General features: G+C 37.4%; 2 protein-coding genes across 6 annotated transcripts in view; both read right to left on the bottom strand.

The window, feature by feature from the left end:
- LOC109111684 (zinc finger protein 704-like) overlaps window positions 1-14186 on the bottom strand; it is a 60029-nt gene extending 45843 nt beyond the window's left edge. The window contains exons 1-2 of one of the 2 annotated variants that reach the window (XM_042751056.1): window positions 13769-14186; window positions 11561-11781 (exon numbers count right to left, since the gene is read on the bottom strand). In XM_042751056.1, coding sequence (XP_042606990.1) covers window positions 11561-11781; window positions 13769-13960 — 413 coding nt within the window. In that variant the 5' untranslated portion in view covers window positions 13961-14186. The remainder of the gene's footprint in view (window positions 1-11560; window positions 11782-13768) is intronic. The other variant, XM_042751057.1, reaches the window with a different exon arrangement.
- Window positions 14187-18626: 4440 nt separating this feature from the next.
- The window catches only part of LOC109073093, a 46186-nt gene continuing 41248 nt past the window's right edge, over window positions 18627-23564 (bottom strand). For all 4 annotated transcript variants that reach the window (XM_042750664.1, XM_042750665.1, XM_042750666.1 and 1 more), the window contains one exon: window positions 18627-19647. In XM_042750664.1, coding sequence (XP_042606598.1) covers window positions 19183-19647 — 465 coding nt within the window. In that variant the 3' untranslated portion in view covers window positions 18627-19182. The remainder of the gene's footprint in view (window positions 19648-23564) is intronic.

Below are 23564 nucleotides of genomic sequence, written 5' to 3'. Positions count from 1 at the left end.
CACCAAGCTTTACAGATGGGGTTGTATGATTAGGATCATTTGCAGTTCCATTTTTTCTCCACACTTTTGCTTTCCAATCACTTAGATAAAGGCTAATCTTTGTCTCACTGGTACAAAACTCTACTGGCTCACATTTGTGAAGAATCGTGCCTTTCTATTTTTGGTGCTGATCAGAGGTCTGCATCTTGCTGTGTAGCTTCTGTAATTCTGTGTCAAATTCTCCTGCGGACTGTAGATTGACAGAGCATCACCCCAGATTTCTGGAGGTTGTTGGTGATTTTACAGGCATGTATTTTAGGGTTCATTTTCACAGCTTTTATGATTCAATTGTCATCAACTACTGTTTTTTTTTCTCAGCCGATCAGGTCATCGTTGGTTGCTGATGTTGCCTGTAGTTTCCAAACTCTTGATTTCTCCATGCCCTTTGTTTTCCTATAATTCTAATTGACTTCCTCTTTTCTTTTAGCATCCAAATTGCTTACTTTTCTTTCAGAGTTGGCTTCCTCGTCTTCATCCTGGTTTGTGTGTGTGTCATCATCGAATGCAAGACTTAGAATGCAGAAGCAATGGATATAACTGATAAGACACATTCCCTGCTTTTAATATCTGAAGAATTAATGCAACAGGACACAGCTGAACACTTAGAAAGACCTGTGAGGCAACTGTTCCAATACTTATGCTCACATTGGATAGGGAGATGAAACTCTGAAAGTGCTGATCTTCTTAGCTGGTAAAACATCTTTGTGTTGAATCACCCAATAATTCTGTAGTTTTGTCTCCAATAATTTACAGATTTCTTGACACGGCAAACAGAACAATTTTGTCTTTATTGTTCCAGTTTTGTCACTGTATATATATATATCTTTTATATATCATATTTACAGATTATATTATACTACATACATACAAACACATACATATATATATATATATATATATATATATATATATATATATATATATATATATATATATATATATATATATATATATATATATATATATATATAAAATTATGTATGGGCTAATGTGGGCTGTTATATCTGGGGTTAAAATACATGCTTTTAAAATATATATTATAAATAAAATACAGCCTATAATATACACTACCATTAAAAAAGGTTGCATTTGTTTGTTTAAAAAATACAGTAAAAACAGTAAATCTACCATTTGGAAAAAAAAAAGCTTTCTATTTGAATATATTTTAAAATGTGTTTTACTCTCATGAAAAGCTTCACTGCTCCAGCTTACACTGTCACATGATTGCTGCTTAATAAACATTTCTTCTTATTATTATAGCTGGCACACCACACTGACAAAAAAAGCAAGTTTTGAAATTTAATTGACGTTTGTTATTTTTAACCTTTATTTAATTGGCTGAAGTACAAAGAAACAAATTCCAATGTTTTCACTGGCAGACTTAATTGTTTAGTTAATATAAACAAAATTTGAGCCATGACCCAGCTTTGCTTGCAAAGACTGAGAAGCTCCTTTTTTACCCAAACATGATACCCTCACCTATTATTAATTCACTTTCTTGCTGTGAACTTTAAAAACAATTTATTTGGTTATTCTATATCCTTTTAATTTTTCTTTTGCCTCTATCCAAACTTTTTTGGAGTCTGTTGCAGACTTCAAAATAAAAATTTGTTTATATTTACAAAATACATTTAAGTTGGTCAGTGAAAACTTTGGAAATCTATTCTTTGTATTTTGTCAATCAAATAAAAGTTAAATAGAATTACCAAATCACAGATTTTAGCATTTTACAAAACATGCTAACTTTTCTAGAATTAGAGTTGTACTTATTTTTCTTAAAAGTATTTGTAAGCAAACTTTGAAATATTCTCACAAGATTTATGAAATATAGTAAAGTAGGGTTTACATTTCTTCCATTTGCATGTGTAAATGTGGAATTTATTTTATGCATTTATGCATTTAGCAGACGCTTTTATCCAAAGTGACTTACAGTGCATTCAGGCTATCAATTTCTACCTATCATGTGTTTATTAAAATGCATAAATTTGCGCGCATTTGTGCGCCCATGGGCATGCTGTTCTAAAAAAAGAGGTGTGTTCAGTTGCATTGTTGGTGCATTGCTATTTTGAGGAACTGAAAATAGACTGCGCCATAGAACAACTCGAACCTGGTCTCAATTCTAAAGTCAATGGCGCAATATTTATTTTTTTGTTATTTAAAGAGCGTGTTAGTCGAAAATGCGCCTCTGGGCAGGTCCACAACGCGCGTTCATTTTGCTTATTACACACAGGGACGTGCAGCAGCACACAAACATGCCAAATATAAAAAATTAAAGGATTACAGTGTAAAAGAATATTATTGTGTAGGCTACAGAAATATAAAAATGTCATACATGTCATAATGGATAGTCATTGCGTGTATCAGAATTAGCCTACCTATATGCTCGCACATGAGCAGATCCGTTTGCTCTCTGGAGATGCGGTCAGTCTGTGTACCTTAAAATTCTGCCATTTAAATAGCGAATCCTCTCTTAACTCGCTCTTAAAGGAAGTGGGAGATGAGACTCTGATTGGTTTATTGCACGTTATGCCCAAAAACACACCCATTACTCATTAAGAGAATAGGGACAACCCTTTTAGACCACACGCCGTTAGCGCAGACCGTTTTTCCTGTCGTTATACTAGCAAAAGTGGATTTGGATGTGCCTTGAGTGCACCTGTGTCGTGCGCTTAAGACCATGCGCTTAGATCGTTAAAATAGGGCCCTATGTCAGAAAAAAAGGGAATTCAATATATTCAAAAAAACAAAAAAAATAATGGATAATGGGTAGGGGGGCGCTGGCCCAAAAAAGGTTGAGAACCACTGCACTAGATGATTTCAAGTAGTTCATTCATGGTTTGGTCCACCTACACAGTAGACCTTGACCCTCAATCCAAGGCCCTGGCGCACAAGTCACGCTGCAGTGTAGTCTAGTTTTGTTTCAAGGTTTTATTTGGACCCTGTGGTTCAGGCGAAGAGGCCGCCGCTCAGCCTCTCTAAATCCACCACACTGGGTGCGGCCGTAAATACCGCTAGCATTTTCTAGGAACTCAGCAGAGAGCTAGAGAGTGTATTTAAGTGTGTTTGTGTGCATAATGTAGTTTGCCGGGATCACAAGACAGCAGCCTAATGTTTACTGTAGAGCAAATGCGAACAGGCAGGAGATAAAGCAAACAGTGGAAGCGGAAACCAGCAAAACCACCCTGACTTGTTCCAAACTCGACAATGGACCACAGTCTTTAAAGGTGAGGGGGTCAGTGCTGAGTAAGCGCAACAATGCACGTTTAATGCTAGCAGAAACAACATGAAGGAATATTCCAGTTTCAGTACAAGTCAAGCGCAACCAGCAGGATTTGTGACATAAATACCACAAAAATTAATTTACATTTGTAAATATGAATAACTGTGAGGTACTTACAATGGAAGTGAATAGGGCAAATTCACACGCTAAAACACTCACACTCAATATGCATGTTAGTAGGATGGGCGATATTGCAAGAATATCATATCACATTTTTTTTCAGTAATCCATGATCTGATCACAATTCATTTTCATGTTTTTCAAATACTGTCAACTTACCCAAAATATTTCTTCAGTAAAAAACAAAGCAGAATACCCATTGCAAGAAAGTTTACGTCAACTATTATTCAAGATAAAACTCAATCCTGGATTAATTTTAAGCACTGATCATGCTAAAACCATTTCAGAGTAGATCTGAAACCATAAGAGAACAGAAAATGGAGCAACACCTAAAATAAATGCTATAAGATTCTGTCTGTTTTTTCCCTGCTTTATGTTGACGTGACTTATGGTAAATTTAACTCTTTTTGAAAGCAGAAATTATTTTACAAGGATTAAAGTAATCTTTGTGTGAGTGTGTGGGTTTGAATGAGTGACAGCAGTTTAATACAGTGAAGCAGCCTTGATCCTGGAACAGGGCTCTCATATTGTAGGGATTTAGAGCTGGATCTGGTGCCATGACCCGGAGCAAAGAGTAGAGGCCAATGGGTCACTGCAGAGTTGAGGATAAAGCATAAAAATACTAAGATCTCATCAATTTTCTAAAATTTTTGCCCAAGGCTAAACATATCAAAGAGCACATGATTTCCTAAGCGTCATGGAAAACCAAACTCAAATCGCCCGGGTTCTTTATGACACTGCAGAGGTTTTGGAGAGGCTGCTGGAAGCATGACAGGATTTATCTGGTAAAGGGGGAACTGAGAGAAAAAAAGGGAGAGATCTAGCTGTATTTAGAAGTCAGAGTAGGCTGCCATTTATTCCCAAGAAAAAGTCGGGAATTCTTCTAATGATTATGTAAGATGTGGGTGTGTGAATGGTAAAGAAGAGAAAGAGCCTCAACGGTGCTCTCGTCCAGTTCCTGCCTTTCTATTGAATCTATCAAGAACCGAAAATCCAAGAATCATCATGCAATGACAATTTACAGCTGGGCCGGGAGCAGTAAAATCTGGAAAGTTATCCACACATGCACATAATAGACTCATTTCATAAGGATAAATATCAGTAAAACAAATTCTTTGCACCTCTTGATCAGAAAGATCTCATAAGAAAGACTCATAAATAACTTCCATAAAATAATGATCAACATGCCCAGGAGCAAAATACACACAAGCTGTTGGATACAAAAGGAGGCTAAATTTCTTCACTTGGTGCGGCACACCACAATCTGCGAAGGAGCTATAATGACGAGCAAAATATGAGCAAAATAACAAATGAAAACTATAATCAAAAAAGTAAACAGCATAGCTTAGGGCAATCGAGGGAGTACAGCCAGTAAAAACATTTGATTAACTGGCTCTTCGTCTCCCTACAGACAAACAACGAGTCCACAACCAGCATTCCTCAACAAGAGTTCAGGTCTGGTAGAAAAAACAAACTTGTTTTTGGTTCTGTCATTTTTTCTTGCACACTTGCTCGCTGTCCGTGCACTCTGGACGTACCATGCTGATGTCTGGGGTCAGAGCTGGCGTCTGGTGCTGAATTTATGTCTGCCAGAAATTTCACAATTGTGGCCACAGCCTCATTTTGGACCACAAAAGCTTCAAAGCTGCATTTGGTAAGTTTGGTACCAGAAAACACTGCTTTAAAAGTACTAAGCGATTCCCTCGGGCAGCATTAGTTGTGCAGGTATCCGCTATTATAAAAAAAACTAAACGAGCAATACAAAATAACAGAATAATAATGATTTTTCAGATGGTCCACCTTCGTTCACCTTTGGGACACAAATTTTGATATTTTTTGGTGAAATCCGGGAGCTTTCATCATGGTGCTCTTTGTGAATGCGCCGCAAAGACTGACATAGAAGAAAAAACATTTTTGAATTAAGTCATTATTTTTCTTTTATTTGCACACAAAAAATATTCTCGTAGCTTCGTAAAATTAAGGTTGAACCACTGATGTCACATGAACTATTTTAATGATGTCCTTGCAACCTTTCTGGGCCTTGAACATGGTAGTTGCGTTGCTGTCTATTCAGCAAGTCACAAAGCTCTCAGATTTCATCAAAAATATCTTAATTTGTGTTCTGAAGATGAACAAAGGTCTTACAGATTTGGAACGACACGAGGGTGAGCAATTAATGAAAGCATTTTCATGTTTAGTTGAACTATCTCTTTAAAATCTGCTTGTTCTAATCCTTATTTTACTTGGACAGGAACTAAGGTTCAGACAATTTCTATATTAAAGGGATTGTTCAACCAAAAATAAAAATTCTGTCATTAATTATTCACCCTTGTGTCGTTCCAAACCTGTAAGACCTTTCATCAGAAATATCTTAATATGTGTTCCGAAGATGAACAAAGGTCCTCACGAGTTTTGAACGACATGAGGGTGAGTAATTAATGACAGAATTTTCATTTTTGGGTGAAATATCCCTTTAAATTTCTATATTAAATTAAATTGCACCACTAACTGTAAAATACATTTTTACAAGTAAAACTGCTATAGAAGAATAATTTCAAAATACTATAAGGACATCTGATATTAAAATGTTATACTATTTAGTCTAAATTAATACAGAAAGCACCACTAAAAACGCTAAAAATATTTTTTTAGCATAGAAATTTTAGCATAACAACATTTTTTTGATAACAAGTGTTATTAAATTAATAGTCTATTTAAAGATTCATCTTAAGTGGATGTTAGATGATGGCAAAGGTGATTGTACGACTAAAAAAGACTGCTATATATATATATATATATATATATATATATATATATATATATATATATATATATATATATATATATATATATATATATACTGTATATATAACAAGAAGAAAACCTTTTGGAATATGTTCAGTATGACTGACATGACTTGCTATAGACAGTATGTAGTCATGAAATTGGAGTCCCTTCCCTAGAAAATCACAATGAAATCCAATCATGTGGTGAGGCATGTGATGAGTCAGTTTGCTATGACTGACCATTTATGATCAGATCATGATATATAAGTGTTAGAGTCAATGAAAAATTCTTCCAACAAATCACACAATATACAACAAAAAACACAACATTTTCTTCCTTCATAAATAAGAACAAATAACTACCAACCTGGTGGTTGTTGTAAAACAATACAACAATAGCCCGAGTGGCCTGATGATGTCAGAGGTTAAGGAAAGATATTTCAGAGGAAGATCAAGCTATGTATTTTTAATAAAGTTCACATAGCTAAAATAAAAAAAAGTCACACAAACAAAGTTAAAAGAAAGTTAAATAGGCTGATTTCAAACTGACTTCAAACCCAGGTGTAAACAAGGCCTAAATGTGGTACTTTCTCAGTACCCTTCATAAGATCATATCAGAGGGAAAGAACTAAAAATACGATGAGTCCTCAATCTTCTGTTTCTCTTTTTCATATGTGAAACAAAGCAGCCAATTAAACTGCAAGCATCTGAAGCGCGTCCCCTCAAATATCATCTGAAAGTTTTGGTTCCTCTCTTCAGTTTCATAGACACCCATCCTCTGCTACGTAACATGAGTCATGATGAGCACGCCGCTCGCACTGTTATCTGTTGTGGCTTCTGATAATATCAACACAACGAGCCTTAACAGATGTTAATTACAGCAAATGTATCAAGTTGAGGCACAAGGGCGTCTGTCGTTCTCAAGCGGTCACAGTTTCACCCTAAGCTTTGTGCGCTTGGGCAAGCCAAAGGAACGCTGTAGAAGAGTTATAGATGGACGAAGGAATGCCTTCCACTCACCCTTCAGATTTTAATAGCTTGCTGGCTGGCCAGCGTGAGATACGTGCTGGTTGACGTGAACACATGAGTCATGCCTGTGGCTCTCATATGAGGGGGCCTTTGACCCCATAGATTCTGAGAGCAGAGGTTATGACCCACTGAGAGGTTTCAGTGTGACAAAGTCAGTCAGCTGGAACTACAGATGCGGTGACCTCTTCTGTAAACACACCGCAAATCAGTTTAACGTGGCTATAAGTGTGATTAAATATAAAGAAAGTAATGATCATAATTCACACAAAAACACAACTCTCAATTGCGCTCTGCTACAGACTTTAGTCTACAGTCTTCAGTCCAAGTATACTTGACACAGTGCGTAATAAAGAATAACATTTGTTTTTGTTCAGAATTCTTTGATGAATTGAAAGTTTAAAAAAAAAATATTAGAAATATAATTTTTTTGTAACATTACAAATTTCCTTATTGTCACTTTTGATCAGTTTAATGCATCTTTGATCAATAAAAGTAGAAATCTTACTGACTTTTGAAGGGTAGTATATAAAATTAGCATGTGAAACAATATTCATATGCATTGTCATGCAGCCTATCACCTCAGAAATCGAGATGTAGTTAATTGAGCATCTTTTTGATCCAATTTTGTGTAATTTTGTCCAATCCAATAATTAGGCATCCTTCAACATTTTAGGGCTGCAAATGATTAATCGTGATTAATCGGATACAAAAGTTTGTTTACATGCTATATGTGTTTGTGTACGGTGTATATATATTATGTATATATAAATACACACACATACATGTATATATTAAGGAAAATATGTTAGATTTACATATAAAATATTTACATTTATATAAATTATATACAAGTATAAATATATTTCTTAAAATATGTACATATATCTGTGTTTTTATATATACATAATAAATATACACATACACACATATATAGTACTATGTAAGTAAACACAAACTTTTATTTTGAATGTGATTAATCGCGATTAATCATTTTGCAGCGCTACATCGTTTTTTTATGAGTTCCAGGATGCGTCAGTGAATGGTGAGTTATTTTCGGAAATAAAATAATCCTGTCAGAAAAACTACATGAAAACGTCAACGTGACATATTCCTTGTGTTTCATCGCCAGTGAGCTTTTTTGAGGCTGTACGCATGCGCAGAAAGCAAATTTAACGTTTTCTGATGTTTCAGTGTCTATGAGCCACTTTTGGAAAATGCTTGAAAACGCTAGTGTGGACGGAGAGCTTTTTAAAATGAAAACGCCATTTTCAAATGTATCCGGATTAATGCAGATGCAGCCTCAAAGGCTTGCACAAGCAGGTACAAGACAAACTCAAAAAGCGAGGCCTTCAACCTGCTGGACTTTCTACCTTCCACCTTGGCTTTTGTCTCTCAGTTTACTTTAGATGAACGCTGATAAGAGAAGAATAGATTCAAGCATAGACTTGTTGCCAGTGTGACCTATCAGCCACAGCGTAAAGCAGTGACTTTTTACTGATTTGTCAGGCAAGCCTGGACATGTCAATGAAAGACTAATGTGTGTAGAGCTACTCAAGAAGTGTATGGTCACCAGTCCTTAACTCCTGAACACATGTAAGTGCAAACACACTAAATTATTATAGTTTCTCCCACTCATTTCAAATGCAATTTTGCCTGTCTGACCGAGAATCTAAAGGCAGCCCTAAATGTCAACAGCGTCTAATTCTTCAAGTACTAGTCTGAATGGCATCACATTTGCAAAAAGGTGTTGCAGTTCCTGCAGTCAACAAAAATAACTTCGCATGAGTACAATGCATAGTGACTGCACTCTGTGTACAATACAACAGAGCCTATAACAATTTACAACTGGGTGTAACTAATTGAGATTTAGTTCAATGGCCAAAAAAAGCAGTTGATTACATTATTGGGCAAGATCGTCATACAAAAAATGAAAGAACTGGCTCCAAAACCAATATATTATATTTCATTAATGGTTCTGCTTTGCTGTAGTGTTTTGTATAATTTTACAAGCAAAAGTCTTTATATTATTATTCTTATTAATGCATGATATTGATAGATAAGTGGCACTTTTTACCTCTTTTTGTTCTTATTTTTTATTATTTTTCTTTGTTGTTTGCTAAATTAAAACCATTGTAGACAATTAACTGAACATTTCATATTAATATACATATAATAATTGTACTGTTATGTACAGTAATTTCTTCTCTGGACCATAAAACCTTGAGATACTTGCCAAGCACATATAAACACACATAAAAGACGGCAATGTGTCAGATGTACAGCAGGAAAAAGAGCGCCGCAGGTGAATAAAAGAGTTATGGAGTGGTCATAAAATACGACAGGTGTTGGATTTATCTGACAAACATCGGCTTTTCTCACTGTAACACTGCAGTGAAGGGACGAGCCATTTGCCTGCATATCTGAGAGTTTTGCATAAATTTACAAACCCTTAGGGAGCATGAGATCCAGGTATCATTTAAAATTAAAATCTAGGCCACACTGATAATGTAGAAACACAAAGCCACAACTGTAGCTTCACAGTTATTGCTGCAATACTTTCTATTGACAGAATAATAAGTGGCACAATAAAACTACTTTTAAAAATAAAAAATGTAAATGAAAGCTAACAAGTATCAGTTTTTTATTTTAAAGTACTTCTATTCTAGTTTAATATGCAGGGTTTGTGGTGCTATCAAAACATTGCTCTGTTTGTTTAACTATCTTGACCAGTCTGACACAGCAACAGCTCAACCAATGGCGTAAGTTAGGGGCGGGGCTATCTGCTTAGCTAACCAATGGCAGACAGGGGGAGTGTTCAGGAAACTTGCTCAGAAAAGACTATATGAACATCTACTGAGTGCTAACTCATAAATTCAGTGAGCATTATAAAAGCCTTATTGTAAATATAAAGTCAAAGTAAGTTGCCTGAACTTGCTATAGCAGCATATTTATTTAAAAACACACAAATACATTGTCAAGTCAAACTCAGAAAAGCATCCCACGCACCCACATCAATTCAAAACTGACCTATTTTTCAATGCTGATGATGGTTTGTGCACATATAAAAACTTAACTTGACCTTTCGGCCCCAAGCTTCAGTCACTTTAGCAGTGAAAAAGCCACTGGCTACAAGACACTCAATGTAACGTTTGTCTTAAGAATGATTTGAGAACTTAAGTTAATGAAGTTGACCATAAAGGCTTGTAAGCAACTGAATGCAAGCGAGTGGAATGACAGATTAAAACATGTCTGATCAAGCAACACTTCATTTCACTTTTAAACAGACTGAGCCATTAAACCTAGCAAGGAACTTGACAATCGATGAAGATCTATGACTTCTGTAAGACATGTCTTTAATGTTTCCCTCAGGCCTGGTGTGCATGAATTCAACACAGCTTAACTTACTCTACAGCATGTGAATAACTATAACAATCTTTACTGCCATTCAAAAGTTTGGACACACCTACTCATTAATGCATTAGTGCCTGCACACTTTTTCAGTCTTCGTTAAAGCGTTACCATAAACTAAAGGGAAAACACAACATTTCAAACATTCATCTGAAAAAACAATGCATTTGAAAAAGACAAAGGTACAAGACTGTGTACTTAACGGCTTAGTGACGGAAAGAACTACAATCCCATGAAGCATTGCAAATAACAATCAATTTAAGAATGATGGACAAATATGAAACTATTTATATTTTAAGTTTACTGCAAAATGTGCTTATATATACAGTATACTAATATTTAAGTGTATTGACAGCAGAGCTTTTCCCTGCAGAGCTTTTTCGGCACAATCTTCTCATCAAGACTCTCTGATTGGTGGGATTTCTGTACAGCATCATGGGTAGTGTAGTTTTTCCCCACAGCTGTTAAACACAAATAATGCAAATGAATGGGTTTCCATATGGAGACGATGAAATTAGTTTTTACTTCCAGAATCCAACTGCCGTGACTGTCCACTTTTTGAAACAATACAAAATTACTAGCACAAATTAAAATTAAAAGCACAAATAAAAATTCTGAAAGTATGACGTGAGCAAAAAAATTTAAAGTTATTTACTAACTTCACAAGGTACAATCTGGGAATGAGTTTAAGAAAAAAAACTATAGCTTAAACTGTTTAAAAGTTCATGAAAAACAAACTTAGTAAAAGTGCCCAAACTTTTGACTAGTGTATTTGCATACGACACACACTGAATGCTTTAAATGCATTAATATAACTACTATATCACCCAAACTGTGTCATCTGCACAGTGCTCTCTATAGTGATGGGATGAGTTTGGCGACAGCTATCAGAACTGACCTGTCATGTGGGACAGGGATGATGGAGGACATGTGCGGGCGCGGTGTCTCGGGAGACGGCAGGCGACACCCTGGCTCCCCTGGCCCTCTCACTGGGCTCCGGGCCTCCATGTGGGTTTGGTCTTGTAGCCTGAAGCCATTCAGGATCAGGCGATTAGCAGGGCAGCCATGTTTAAGGACCCCACCTGAGCTCTGTTCGTCCTCCTCTCTGCCACATGCAAACTGAGAACACAAGATTTATCAGTTATACGACATGTGTCCAAAGGAAATGAATCAATTCAGTTCTGTTAGTAATTGTTAGTAATAGCATAGTAATATTATTTTGGTTATATTATTTATGATGGATGTTATGTTTGACAAGCATAATTTTCTCTCCATGTTGACCTCTTAAAACAGAAAGTTGGAACAGGACATGTTGAAGGGCCTGTCCCTTCTTTAAAAAGCCAAATGTGAATCATGATTTGCTTCTGCTAGTCAGTAAGAGGTGGTATTAGGGACATGCTCTTTCTGGAGAACATTTAAAACTTTGGATAGTCCAAGATGAGTCATCAATAATTTTGATCCATTTTCCTGGAGAGAAAAGACTGTGCATTTTCAATGCACTTAAGATCTTAAATGCATCTTAAGACAGGGTTATTGCGGTTTAGTAAAACTAAAGCCATAAAAAAAAAAATTATGTTACTTGACAAAATAAACACGAAAAAAAAAAAAACTAAATGATTTATTTGATAACTTATTAATTTATTTCTGCTAGTTGCCAATTAAATATTTCTCATATTTGTTTAGTTTAACTTAAAATAACTAAAACTAATAAATAAAAATTAATAAAAACTATAAAGACATTTAAAAAAAAACGTATAAAAAATGACAAAAACACACAAAAAAAATGACTAAAACTGAACTAAAATTAAAGTGTAAACAGAGATGATCTATGGCAGGGAGTCTCAGCAAACTTCCAAGGGGGCCGCAAGATGACTCAAAACCATTTAAATTAATAAATTATTATTAATATACCAACATAATCTAGCTCTGATCTAAATTGAAATGCTACAAAAACACATACAATAAATATGTAAACTGAAATCATATTTCACCCCTCACCCACTGTTGTTTTTTCTTGATAGACATGCAGATTTTGAGACCTTTGGAATCACAAAATGAATTGTGATTAATTTAATATATCACTATTCCCATAAGCCACTGTTGTATGCAAAATAAATATTTATGCTCAAAGCTAACAGAAGTGGACTAAAAGCAACAAAACTTCAAAACTGATTGTTCTTTATCCAAAAACTAGGGGCGAAGATTAAATTTGACATTTCTTTTTCAATTAATGAAGCACCCTATCAGTTGGTAATATAATTGTCTACCTGATGTGCCATATTAAATAATGAGTTATTGAACTGCACACCTCTAATAACAAGCACTTTTATTAAAGAAAAACACCAGCAATCTTAAAAAAATCACATATGTTATACTTCCTGACCGCTTAAATGGGATTCAGTAAAATGCACTCACGCCCCCATAACATTGCAATCATGCACGAGCTGCATTACAGGCCCTGAGTTCCCCGCACAGCTCGCGTCGGTCAAGCGCACGTTCACATCAGACGCGTCATCACGGAAGGGGGCGTGTCACGCACTCCTGCACGCCACACAGCCAGCCAATTTAAACGCACTTCTAAACCCAACGCTCGTGTTTTAAAAAGAAATTAACGATTCACATGGTTACTTCATCCATATACGATGCATAAACCAACTGTTAACATAATAATATACCTGTTTTCCAAACCACAGCGTAAGTTACGCATGGAAACACTCGTTTTTAATCGGTAAATATCATCGAAAGGCATCATTCGCCGCTGAGAGGAAACATTAAACGGTGTTCCCGTGAAAACAAGCCCTTCCACCGGCTTCAGCTCGCGTTGGAGACTCTATGGGGGAGGGGTGAATCGGTTAAACGTACCAACCCCCTGCTTTTTTGTTTTCGTTTAAACTTTGAACGTGCAAGTTAAGTCGCCATCTTAAACTACGTGCAACACAGTTACCGCCTCGCTTCACTAACACAGACAACAGTACAACGATTAAATGAGACTGCATTCACTCCTCAAACTTGAGTTTTAATCGAAAAGCAGAGCTGCCAGCGTACAACTGTCAAAACCCCAGAAGGTGAGCGTATGCCAAACGTTAACTGAGCATGCATCACTTACTTTCTTATGAATGTAGTGCCTCTCTCTCGTTGGGGTATAATAATGTCCATTTGGAGAGATTTCCTTGCCAGAGTTCCTTAAAGCACCTTCGTCCGGCGCGTGTGTTTTGAACGCTCTCCCGGTGACAGGCTCGCCCCCCTCACGCGTGCTGTCGCCGGCTCGAGGCTGCTCGAGGAGCCGCTTGGAAGTCATTCTCACACTGGATCAAATCTGACTAAAGCAAAACCACCAGCGCTCGGTCGATTTTAGTGCTGAGCGGGATAAGATGCATTTAACAGTATTGCGTGGACTACGACTCCCTGTCGAGAGTGTATTTCACTACGGACCCTAAAAGCAGCCGGTAAGAGGGGATAAAAATGATTGTTTTGCTTTTCTCTCTCGCCGAGCCTGACGCCACGCCCACTCTATCCTGCTCGTGCAGCCAGGCGAGATTCGCTCGGCCCCGCCCCTCATTGATTCTGATTGGCTCTCGGCGGACATAAACATTCCATTTAGGCACGCGGCCATCGCAGATCTGCAGCTGATTGGTCGCTCGGGAAACGTCGGAATGGTTTTTCTCTTGAGTTTAGGAGGTGTGTCTCGATGGTTTGCCGGCCGGTACAGAAAGAGGAAGAGAGAAAAAAAACACCGGTAAAAATTGACGCACTTTCTAAAACGAATTGTTTCACAGCTTGAACGGCGAAGCAAATCATGAAATAACTCACTCGTCGAACGCATAAGCATACACAAATGAGTGAGAAATGATTTTAATGAGTATTTATGCGAGCTTAGCTTTCTGAAAAAAAAAAAAAAAAAAACATCTCAAACCAGCCTGAACTGGTTTGCTGGTTGAAGTTGGCCTGTCAGTGCGAGCAGGCTGTTTAAAGGGGTTTCAGACCGTCAGACCGTCAGACCTTCTGAAACCAGCCAAGACCAGCAAAGTCGAGCAGTTTAGCTGTTGTTGTTTTTCAGCTATTTCCTCATAGTTTTCAAAACCGCATTCAGTTTTCACATAAAAGTAAAGATCTTCATATTTGATTTGATGCATGTTCTGTGGACCTTTTAGACATGCATGAGTTTGTGCAATAAATAATCATTTAACAGCAGTTTTCAAAGACTTAATAATATATTCTCCTACCTTATAAACTGATTACAATTGAAGCCTGTTTCCAGCACATAATAGAAAAATAACAGGTAATTGCGACTAAATTTCACAGTTCTGACCCTTTTCCACACAGTTCTCAGTTTATATCTCACAAATGACACTTAACAGTTACTGATAAAAAAAAAAAAAAATTTAACTTTATTCTCACATTTTTTATTAGTATTTTTTTCAGCATAGAAAATAAATAAATAAGGTAAGTTTTTATTTCACATTTCTGATTATAAATGTTGAATTGTGAGATAAAAAGACACTTTTTATTACATTTTTTTATTCCATGGCAGAAAAGGACTTTTAACAAAAGCCTTTTAAATATCTAATACTTCAATAATCATAAGCATTCATGATATACTGCAGCAGAATAATCAACGCACAACCAGTCATAAGGTGCAACTTTATTAAAAAAGTAAAAACAAATATTTATATGAATGATTTTTTTTTTATAGAAAACATTACAATCTTTTTTTTTCCACAGAATATTACTAAACAGATTTTTTTTTTATACACCATACTCTGTTACACTTTGGGTGGACCACACATAAACTCAGTTAAGCCAAGGACATATGCTGGGGAAGCAGTGTTACGATGCACACACTTCACAACATACAACCTAAACAGCAGAAGTAGAAACCTTTCATTGCTTTTTAAAACATCAATACCAGAGCTTTTCTTTTTTAATATAGTTATGTTGCATTGCAGTACGCTCTATATACATGCGATTTGGTCTGTTTTGTTATGGTAGAATGTCTATTTCTGTTTAACCACATATGGTTGAGTGAATAAGAAGCATCACGTCAGTCCATACGTCTGTTGAACGCAAGCAGATGGATTTTTAATAGATATTTTATTTACATACTTGCCAATAAATATCATACTTTGGGCATGCCATTTCTCGGCCTCTTTTAAGAACAAACATGGTTGAAAAACCAATAAACCCTTGTGCAACCTGTACAAATCAAACCCTGAAAGATCTCGTTTTCATCAAAAACAATGCATGGCCAGACGATCAGTTCTCCCAGCCTCTCTCAGAAATGACAACATCAAGAGCACCGATCAACCCTGCAATACAAAGCCCTGTGCTAGACAGACAGATTCAGGATTGGGAGGAACCGCCAAGTCAAAGCTAAATTGGAGCACACTTCCCCCCTCAATATTGCAAACGTCAAATCTCAAGGACACATGTTAATAACACCAGAGAGGGCCTAAAGTTGCTTTGAGACCAGATCCCTGCCATTTTGGATGAGTCCTGGACTAGATATGTGCTTTGTGCTCCCTGAGAAGATCCATAACCTCTCAGAAGCAGTTGCCTGAGGCGTCTCCACTTCCAATTTGGTGACCGGTATTCTGTTTTTTGGCACTATGTCTTATAGTGAGAGGCACGGGAATGAATCATACATTATATCTGATGCACCAGAGAGGAGAAAGAAAAAAAACGAGAGCTTTTGTTTCCAGAAGCATGCATTGCGAGCAAGGAAATAGTTGCAGCCTATATACTTGAACAGAACAGTGAAACACGTGAATGGCAGTGATAGTAGCTTTCTCAACACGTTGCTACAAGTGGAAACGAGTTAACCAATACAGTTTTATAAGAAAATAGAGTGCCATAAAAATCTTTCATCTTAGTATATATTAAAACTGACATGACAAACCCAACGTTTCTCACTAGAGGTTGCATGTGACATGGATGAGGACAGTATATTGGTTATTTATCCTTAATTAACTCTATCTATCCATCCCTGAGCTGATAATTTGGCCCTCTCGAATCCCAAAATCCCTTTTCCTCCATGCTTTCCTGTAGCCCTCCAATAGACTTCAATGATCTGAATATGCTTGGAGCATTAAAGTCACCAACCATGCATTGGAGATGTTTAATTTCATGCCGACGGCCCTCGGAAGTCTTTGGGGATCATCTTGAATGGTTTCCCCTTGCAGAGGTTGCTCCATCGTGCTATTATTTCCCCCGATCCTAACCCAAGCTCCCGTAATGCATGTGGGAAAGGCATTGTTTACAATAGGATCAAGTCGCACAGACAGCCTAGAATATGAGACGTCTTTCCAAAAGACATTTACTAGTGACTATAAGCCTTGTGCTGTGTTTTCCTTGGACACTGTCTCCATGAAATGCTGCTGACGGTGAAGCCATCCGGAGGCCCAGCGAGCCGGGGAGCAGTGCTGGCACACACTGACCTGAGAACAGTGGATTGAGAGCCGCCCCGGCCAAACTAGAAGCATTTATTGCCCTCTGTACGCACACCACAACGTTCCAGCACACTGACGCTACAAGCCTCATAAACTCTCATGTTAACAATGGCCATTGAAAATGACATGTTGACTAGCTTGGCTGAGGCGTCCCAAAAAACCTTGTTTTGCTTTTTTCCTACTTTCCATTCTGTTAATATTGCAAAACTTGTGAGAAACGAGTGGCATATCACTAAAACTACCTGACACATCCAAAGATTGGGCAGAAGTGGCATGCTATAGACGAAATAACAAAAAATCAAAAGTAATCTAGAGCTAATGCACTTACACAGCCATAAAGTGATCTTTAAGCAGGCCCACATTGAATCTGCATCTGCAAAACTCCACAGAAAGCTCTGCAAAATTGTTTATTGATTATTTTGAAGGTTTATTGATTAAATGTTTGTATCAATAAATAATTATTTTTGGTTATTATTTAAATAGAGAGATACCCACACTACAGTTCAAATGTTTGGGGTCAGTAAGATTTTTTTTTTTTTTTTTTTAAGAAAATTAATTATTTTATTCAGCTGATATAATGTTACAAAAGATTTTTGTAACATTAAGCAGCACAGCTATTTTCAACATTGATAATGATAATAATAAGAAGAAATGTTTATTGAAAAATCAGCTTTTTCAAAACAGGAATAAATTATATTTTTAAATATATAAAAAATGAGTCATTTTTAACTGTAATAATATTTAACAATATTGCTGTTTTGACTGTATGTTTGATTAAATAAATGCATCTTTGGGGAACTTAAAGACTTCAAAACAATAAAAAAAAAATACAGACCCTAAACTTTTGAGCATTAGTGCATGTAAAAAAAAAATATTATTATATGTATTTTATTGTAAAGTAATAATAATGGTATCTAATGCATTCGGATAACCAGGTAGCTTCATTAAACCCATTTTAGCACCATTTTCTTCTCTAAGATCAGTGGCAAAAAAAAAAAAAAAATCTGCAGATTCCACTTGGGCCTGACTGCAAGTTACATGCATACTGAAAATGACCAGACATACTTTATATACACCACCTAAACTGTCACACCACATACATAATGTTTAAGGTGGAAAACAAGAGAAGTTAACTCTGTATTCTGTTGTTTCAGCTAAACTAACACTGTGATGGTGGCTAGCTGTCTCAAGCTGAGAGAACCAGTCAGGTGTGTTTTCAGAGCAGGAGGGGAGGGGCTTAAGCTGATGTCTCATGTGATCCCTCATGTGCAGGTAGTGCTCTCATGGCAGTGGGATTGACAACAGTGTGTACATTGTGATTTTATACAACCCATCAAAAGCTTGGAACAATTAAGATTTTTTAAATGTTCCTGAAAGAAGTCTCTTAACTTCACCCAAGCTGTATTTTTGATCAATAATAAAGAAATATTACTACAAAAAAAATGTTTTCTATTTGAATATATTTATTTCTGTGATGCAAAGCTGAATTTTCAGCATCATTACTTCTGAAGGATCACATTCAGCTTTGCATCACAGGAATGAATTACGTATTAAAATATATATATAGAAAACAGTTATTTAAATTGTAATAATATTAAACATTTTACTGAATTTATGGTATTTTTGATAAAATAATTGCAGTCTAAGTGAGAAACTTCTTACTAAAACATTATAAATCTTAATTACTCCAAACGTTCGGCTGGTAGTGTATATAATCAGATGCAAACAGTGAGTCTTAAAGTCATATTGATTTTAACCCTGCAGTAAACTATCATTAGCAACTGTAGCATGGTGGTAAAACCAGTTTAGATCCCTAGATTTGGTGAGCATGCCTGTCAGCTAAAAACAGCCCGGCTGCAGGCCTGGTTCAGCCAATTCAGTGTTGTTTTGTCTGCATGAGTGTTGCAGCTGATTGTGCACTCCTATGGTAAGAATAAATATACATTGGTTGTGTGGTTATGTAGGTCGGCGTGTGTTTGGCAGCTGTAGGCTGTGTATCTTCTCATTTGTCAGAGGGCTGCAGTTTTTTTCCCCCTCTGTAGGTGTTTCATTTGATGGTTAAAGTCAGGCTTTTTTATAGCCCCGTAACGTACATTTCCATGCCGTCGTTAAATGTAAAGATAGTGGTGGTGCTCGCTGCGTTTGCTCCCTGCTTCACGTCGCCGATAGTCTCGTAAAAGTTCTCGCAGGTCATGGCTCTGCCCGGAGCCTGCACGGGTTTCTTTTTAGGCTTCAGCGTGTTGCTGGCCAGCTTCTCCCGTTTCCGGTGGGAATCGATGGTGGCGTAGGCCGGGTCTGACTCTTGCGCCAGGCCCCGGGGCCACGTCTTCTCGCCCACAGGCTCGTAGCAGGGCTCCTCCTGGGGGCCACTCCTCCCCCACAGATCTTCCCCTGCAGCACCGGCGGAAGGCCAGCCCGCACCGCCCCGGTCCACCTCTTGGGACGCAGCAGAGGCCGCTGGCCTGCTATCCTCCTGGCTTTGACCCTGCTGGTGTCTCCTCTTCAGGGTCTTACAAACGGTAGAGTACATGTCAGAGATCTGAGGAAAGAGAGAGAGAGAACCGCAGAATGAGAAACACTTATGAGCCTGCCAAAGATCAGCTTTGCCAAAGAGGATTTCGTAATAATAACCGTCCTGGGGCACATTCTCAAGTTACAGTTATACTGCTGAAGGAGTTACAAAAAACACTCTGATTTTAGAATTTGCAAAGTTCATTTCCACCAGCAAATGCTATCTACAACTTACCTGTGCAGTAACTAGGGTGTTCTGGTTGGTTGCAAGGTTGTTGTAGGTAGTTGCTAGGCTGTTATGAGTGGTTGTTTATTCTTGGTGGTTGCTAGGGTGTTCTGGATGGTTGCTAGGTTGTTTAGATTGTTGCTAGGCTGTTATAAATGGTTGGTTGTTCTTGGTGGTTGCTGGGGAGTTCTGGATGGTTGCTAGGTTTTTCTTGATCGTTGCTAGGTTATTTAAGGTAATTGCTAGGCTGATATGAGTGGTTGGTGGTTCTTGGTGGTTGCTGGGTAGTTCTGGATGGTTGCTGGGTTTTTCTTGGTGGTTGCTAGGTTTTCATGGTTGTTGCTAGTTTTTTTTAGGTTGTTTCTAAGCTCTAGTGAGTGATTGGTTCTTCTTGGTGGTTGCTAGGGTGTTCTTGATGGTTTCTATGTTTTTCTTGGCCATTACTAGGTTGTTTTAAGTAGTTGCTAGGCTGTTATACATGGTTGGTTGTTCTTGGTGGTTGCTGGGGAGTTCTGGATGGTTACTAGGTTTTTCTTGATCGTTGCTAGGTTATTTTAGGTAATTGCTAGGCTGAGTAGTTGGTGGTTCTTGGTGGTTGCTAGGTTGTTCTAAGTTGTTGTTAGGTTGGTTTTGTGGTTCCTAGGCTGTTATGTGTGCTAGGTTGTACTAAGGAATCGCTAAGTTGTACTTGGTACTCCAGATGGTTGCTAGGGTGTTCTAAGTGGTTGTAACAGTGTTCTGTGTGGCTACTAGTTGCTTACTCGCCTCACCTTTTTGATATTTGTTTATCTTCATCAATTTTTATTTTTTTTCATTTTTTAATCAGGTGAACTCTTTAAGTTTGATCACTTATAAAAGTATCCGCATACCTCTTCTCAACAAGACCATAATTTGAAGTAATCATTCACAATAGATCAAAAATTAATAATCAGATTTAATGGTTTAATCAATGGTAATAGTGACAACTGGCTTAACAGGGTAAAAGTAAAAAGGCAACAGGATAGATAAGAGTTAACACATCACAACCTCTAATATGCCTGAAGTTGTAGTATACGCACTACACTGATCCCTACAGCACTGAGTGTTTGACTGGTGTGTCATAGTGTGTGTGGTAACAGGACTCTGCTTGCACACAGCAGAAACATGACCCACTTTAGCTTTGATCGACAGAGCCAGTGTAAACGCTCTTATCTGTTACCTAACCTGCAGATAAGCCTGTTAAACTTTCACCACAGCAGCCCACTGAGACGCCATTAACCCCGCTAACCAGACAGGAGCTATTAGGGTAGGAAGATTTCCCACAGTCCTCCTCTAATGTCCATATGTGGTCTATTACGAGTATGTGATATAAGTACACTATTTAGGAGTGTGCGATATTTATCATCTACGATAATTTTGCAATTGTTGTTTTAACAATGTGCGAGCGGACAGTATGTCACTCACTTTGCAAAGAACAAAAGTCCAAAAGCATTTACTGTGTGATGAAGCCATTTGAATGCCCTTATAATTCAAGTTATGAACCCAAAAAAATCTCCTATATGGGTTATTTTTATAATGATATTGTAGTAAAAAAATGCAGTTTTCCAGAATATCAGCGTGCGAGGGTGACCACAAATGTGACTGATTCTAAACAATCATTCAACAAACAAGAAGTTAATATTGAGCAAGTTACATTATAGAGAGAACAGTGTCTGTTTTTTTCTGTTTTGCCATTGAAAATAGTTACAAACAATGAGCAACAATGTGGTGTTTCGTTCCTGAATGAATCTGTTTTTGAACGAATCATTTGATTCAATTATCCATTCATAGAAAGAGAGTCACTTGCTTTGTTTCTAAATGAATCAGCCATTTTGAACAAATCATTTAAATGAATGAGTCAATGAATCACTCATTAAAACAGGTGCTGTGTCTGAAATTGAACACTTCCCTACTTTATTGTATGTGAAAAACAGTTCGCCAAAAGAATTCACAGTATTCATAAAACAGTAGGTGAAAAGTACCCGGGTGACCTAGGCTACTCCCTCCGCCAGGATCCGCATTCAGTGGACACTTTACTATCCCATGAGGCCACGGGAGATCATTTATGAATGGTAGTGAGGTCACGCAACTGACGCTGTAGGTCACATGATCATATCAACATCGTGGATATAGTATATCTGAATTTCCCTCATACTTCCCATATTCATACAATATAAAATTAACCCTATAACTGTCGCAAAGTATAACGCCACCTACTGGATGTTTTAGCGTCATATTTATCTATCCACGACAAGCTTAAACCAGATCAAAAACACATTAAAAATATAATTTAATTATTGCTATTGAAAAAATCGCCTAACCCTAACACTGATGTGTGTGTGTGTGTGTGTGTGCGTGTGTGACGTGTGTGTGCGTGTTCACCTCACATGCCCTCTCTGTGGTAGATGACATTTAGCACTCCCAGCTCAATGGCATGTGTAAAATCCCAGTCAAGAATTCAACTCGGCTCTCTAACTCACATAGTGACCTTTGCGGCATTCATGTGTACAAGCTGAGGAGATGTTATGGCATGAATCGAGCTGCCGATACGATTGCGTTTGTCATGTTAACACCTCTAACCGGTCTGGAAAACAGCGCTGCAGCGTTCAGTATTTTAGCTTGTACTGTAATCTGCAGGCCACAGCACGATGCATAGCATGCGTCTGAACACAGGCATGACTGAACCAGACGATTTTAAGAAAACCGCTGAGTTTCATGTTGTTTGAAACTCCCAAATGTGTGTGTCTGTGTGCGCCCCTCTGATCTCTTTTCCTCCATGTCAAGCATTGTTTACCGTGCTGTGCAGCGCTTTGCAGAGCGAGAGGAAATCACAATGATGGGGGTTTCAAAACACTCTGCAGCTGTTGAGAAAGCCTTGAGAGGTTTTTCTCCTTCCGCTTGCTCTCTCACTGTCTTTTCTTTCCCTCTCTCTTATTACTCTCTTATTGCTCTCTCTTTCTCATTCCCTTGCAATCTCCCCCCCGCCCCCACACATTTTTTTCTCATTTCTCTTCTTACAAATGCCGTCTTCTGAGGCAACTCAATCTTACATGACTTGCAGCATGTGTGTGTAAACAGGTGTCACAAATGCAATGGGAATTGAACTGTTGGGAGAGTTCTAATTAAGATTATATTAGGTAATTACAATAGATAAATAGAAAACAATTCCAACTCTAAATTAATAATGTAGTAATATAATAAATTGCATGTAGTTTTTATGAGCTCACAGAGAAACCATAGGGAATACTTTTAAAAATGAATTTGTCACAATGCACAACCCTTGAAATAAACTGCAAAAATGATTTTAAAAAGCCTAAAGATGTTTTTTAAAAGTCGAGTGATTTTTCCCATGTTGAGTATAATGTGGAGCAGAGGGCCAAGCAGTGTCACGCCCACACATCTCATGACATGAAGCTGGGTGTGTCTGGACAAGAGAGGGAATGAGCAGAGATGTGAGAGAGACGGAGCGTGGAGGAGTGTATTCAGCTCACACACTTCCATCTGAGCCAAAGACGTTCAGCTTACTGTTATACTGCTATCCAACAAAATAAGTGTAGAATGTCATTTTCAAAGTACGTTCAATGCCACCAATGAGGTGCAAATTTTAAAATCAGAGAACATCATAGTTGTTAGTATTAATTAATTTTTTTGTATGTATTTATGTAGATTAATTAGCATATGCATATAAATACATTGCATTA

This window comes from Cyprinus carpio, chromosome B23 (genome assembly GCF_018340385.1).
Source record: "Cyprinus carpio isolate SPL01 chromosome B23, ASM1834038v1, whole genome shotgun sequence".
Classification (NCBI taxonomy): Eukaryota; Metazoa; Chordata; class Actinopteri; order Cypriniformes; family Cyprinidae; genus Cyprinus; species Cyprinus carpio.
The sequence above is the reverse complement of the archived record's forward strand: the minus strand, read 5'-3'. Positions and strand labels throughout refer to the sequence as shown.